Source organism: Pinus tabuliformis, chromosome 1_2 (assembly GCF_031772625.1).
Source record: "Pinus tabuliformis cultivar Carrire ecotype Pingquan chromosome 1_2, CPIR1, whole genome shotgun sequence".
NCBI lineage: Eukaryota > Viridiplantae > Streptophyta > Pinopsida > Pinales > Pinaceae > Pinus > Pinus tabuliformis.
The window spans coordinates 442690319-442693680 of NC_142298.1; the positions used below are offsets into that span (position 1 = coordinate 442690319).

At 41.9% G+C, this 3362-nt stretch overlaps 1 protein-coding gene across 1 annotated transcript; it reads left to right on the top strand.

The window, feature by feature from the left end:
• The first annotated feature begins 1078 nt into the window (after positions 1-1078).
• Positions 1079-2923, top strand: LOC149206261 (uncharacterized). Its single transcript, XM_089397635.1, has 3 exons — positions 1079-1402; positions 1562-1897; positions 2096-2923. Exons 1-3 carry the CDS (start codon positions 1079-1081, stop codon positions 2921-2923), a joined length of 1488 nt encoding a protein of 495 aa, XP_089253761.1.
• The last annotated feature ends 439 nt before the right edge of the window (positions 2924-3362 follow it).

A 3362-nucleotide genomic window follows, 5' to 3' on the forward strand; every position in this document is an offset into this window, starting at 1 on the left:
CCTCATCACCTCCAAGATGAACCAGGCTCTTGAAAGAAAAATCACGCAAAAGGAAGTCAAGGAGGCCCTTTTCGCAATGGATCCCAACAAAGCTCCGGGACCGGATGGTTTCACACCTAAATTTCTACAAACCTGTTGGAAGATAGTTGAGAAGGAGTTCCTCAAAATGATCCAGAAATCCCAGGACTGTTAGAAGAGTGGAGGTTGCACAAATTCAACCTTTCTTGCCCTCATTCCCAAGGAAAAAGGAGCAAATTATTTCAGCAGATTTCTTCCAATTTCCTTATGCAATATTGGGTACAAAGTGATAACCAAAGTGATAGCTAACAGGTTGAAAAGAATTCTCCCCAAAATCATTCCGGATAATCAAGGTGGATTCATTCAGGGCAGGCAGCTGGTGGACAATTTCGTGCTGGTTCAAGAGGTGATCCATTCTAGCCTACGCCGAAAGGAAAAATGTATGGTTATTAAATTGGATCTAGCAAATGCCTTTGATCGTGTTAGACATAGGTTTTTGTTTGATGTGTTGCATAAACTGGGGTTTGGGCAAAACTTCATAAAGTGGATTAGAGCATGCATTTCGGAGCCTTGGATTGCCCCCTTGGTGAATGGTAGGGCCGCTAATTTCTTCAAAGCCTCTAGAGGGTTGAGGCAGGGGTGTCCCCTTTCACCCCTCCTATTCGTCCTCCAGGCTTTTGTCCTCAGCTTTTATCTAGATAAAAAGCAGCAAGATCAAGACATTGTTGGTTTGTGCATTGCAAGAGGGGTAAAATGCATCAACCATGCCCTCTTTGCTGATGACACATTATTGTTGGGGGCTGCTTCTACGCATTCAGCTACTAAATTCAAAGAAGTTCTGGACGACTATTGTAAGGTCTCAAGCAGCGTATTAAACAAGGGCAAATGCCATATATACTATTGGAATATTCCTGCTTCAACTGCAAATTCCATAGCCAGATGCCTTGGATTTGCAGCCTCCATTACTTGGTCCTAATTTAAATATCTTGGTCTTCCAATCCTCCACAAGAGGGCCTTGAGCAAAGACTGGTCCCCTAAGCTAGATAAATTCAAAGAAAAAATGCAAGCATGGGGATCCTCTTGGCTCAACATTGTCGGCAAATTAGTGCTCATTAAGGCAGTTCTCAGTAGTCTTCCGATATTCAAATTCTCTGTCCTCCTGGCACCTTTGGGAATCATAAAAAATATGGAGGAATTAATCAGGCAGTTCTTTTGGAAAGGAGGCAAGAAAAACGATAAGAGAATTTCCGTAGTCAATTGGGAAATAGTCACCAAACCAATTTTTGAGGGAGGATTGAACTTCAAAGATCTCAGAGCTCAAAATCTAGCCATGGGAGCCAAATTGATTTGGAAAATCATTGCTCCTAATCAAGGTTGGGTACAGGTAGCATTGTGGAGGAAATACTTCAGAGGAACGAGACTCAGATGCCTAGATCAGCCCAAAAATATACTCAGAACTCCTTTCAGCATGTTCATCAACAGAATTAGCTCGCTGATAAGAAATTACTCTTACTAGATTCCAGGGAATGGTAAATGAATTCAGCTGTGGAATGACAGAATCCTGGATCGACCTCCGCTGGCAGAATCGAGAGACGTTACTGAGCTAAAGCGTTGGATGTTTGAAGCAAACATCAACACCGTGTGGGACCTATTGATTTGGAAGGATGATGCTTGGGTGGTTTGGAAACAGCTCCCTCTTCCTCCCGCCTTGCAGTCAAAGATGGAAACGCTCAGCAAATACTTGCACGGGCTGGCTCCTATACATGCACGCAGGCAGGATGTGAGAGGTTGGGGAAAAAAACGGGTAGGCTACACGATTTCTCAGGGATACACTAAATGTCTTGAACGACCCCATGTGACTCCCAATCCTGCCCCTTGGGTAGGCATATGGAAATTCCCTTCAATTCCTAAAGTAGACCACTTCTGTTGGCTTCTCTACCATCAAAAACTTCTCACTAATGACATGCTCCAGAAAAGGGGCATCTATGGGCCTTCTAGATGCATGCTTTGTAAAGAAAACTCAGAATCCGCCTTCCACCTCATGATCAAGTGCAAGTTCGCAACCTCTATATGGTAGGAGCTTCTTGTTTCCTGGAAATATAAGTTCATCTTCCCTACCTCAGTTTCGGATCTGTTCGCGGGCTGGATGGCTAGATATCCAGGAACACTTCCAAAAAATAAAACAATCAGGACAGCATGGAGTGCACTACCTAAATTCATCAGTTGGCAAGTCTGGTTGGAAAGGAATAGGAGGATATTCTGGATCAAGGAACAGGACTACAGAATAGTTCCCAACTCAGTGAAAAGTCAGCTAGTCGAGTGGCTGGAAGACAAAGGAGATGATTCAAATCTAAGTCAGCACGACAGAGACTTGGGATCTGTCCTCAATTTCAACTTTCAAAAACTGAGAAGTTCTCCTCCAACCCTCAAAGAATGGAAAATTAGGAAAAACGAAGAAGACTTTCTGTCCTGGCTGTCCAATCAACCACTTCCCTCTCTCTTCTTTGATGGGGCAGCAAAAGGGAATCCAGGAAAGGATGGAGCTGGAGGGCACATCATTAATCCAGACGACACTTCTTTCCATTCCTCAAGCATACAAGCTAAGGCGTTGGCCCTATTTCAAGGTATCAAACACCTCAAAGAGATGGGAATTGAGGAGGAAAATGTCTTTGGAGACTCCCAGGTTATCATTAATGCAGTGGTGACCAATTCCAATCCAGCAGATCTACAACTAGCAACGTTGATTACAAGGATCAAAAGCATGACAAAGTCCCTAAATCTGAATTACTTTCATGTTTTGAGAACAAATAATAAAGCAGCAAACATTGAGGCAAACAAGGAAGCCCACTTAGATGCCAGTACTATTCTCAAAGATAAGGAAATTCTTTGGGAACCAATCCCTTAAAGAGTCATGTTTTATTGCATTCTTCTGCACCAGTTCGTTTGTATCTTTCAGCTCAAAAAATTAGCAGAAGAAGTGCACTTTAACAATTGTAAAAAGAGGAATCTGATAAGAGTAGGCGCTATTTTCCTCTTGTTGGGAAGGCATGCTAAAATCTGCTCCTCCTTTTGTAATCGAATGTGTGGGTTTTAGCCAATCAATTAATGAAATCCCATAACCGTTCTTGTAAAAAATAAATATTAAGGTGTTTAAAAAGTGTTTTAATATTTATATTTTATAAGGTTTAAAGTTTAGTTAATATTTAATTGGCATCATAATGTGATGAAAAAATTGGCATCCATATGTGAAGCAAAAAATTATCGATGCATTGTGGCAATCAAAATTCAATAGCGCAATATACCCTAATGGGGGTGGGTGAATGGAGGGTAGAACATAAGGCTTG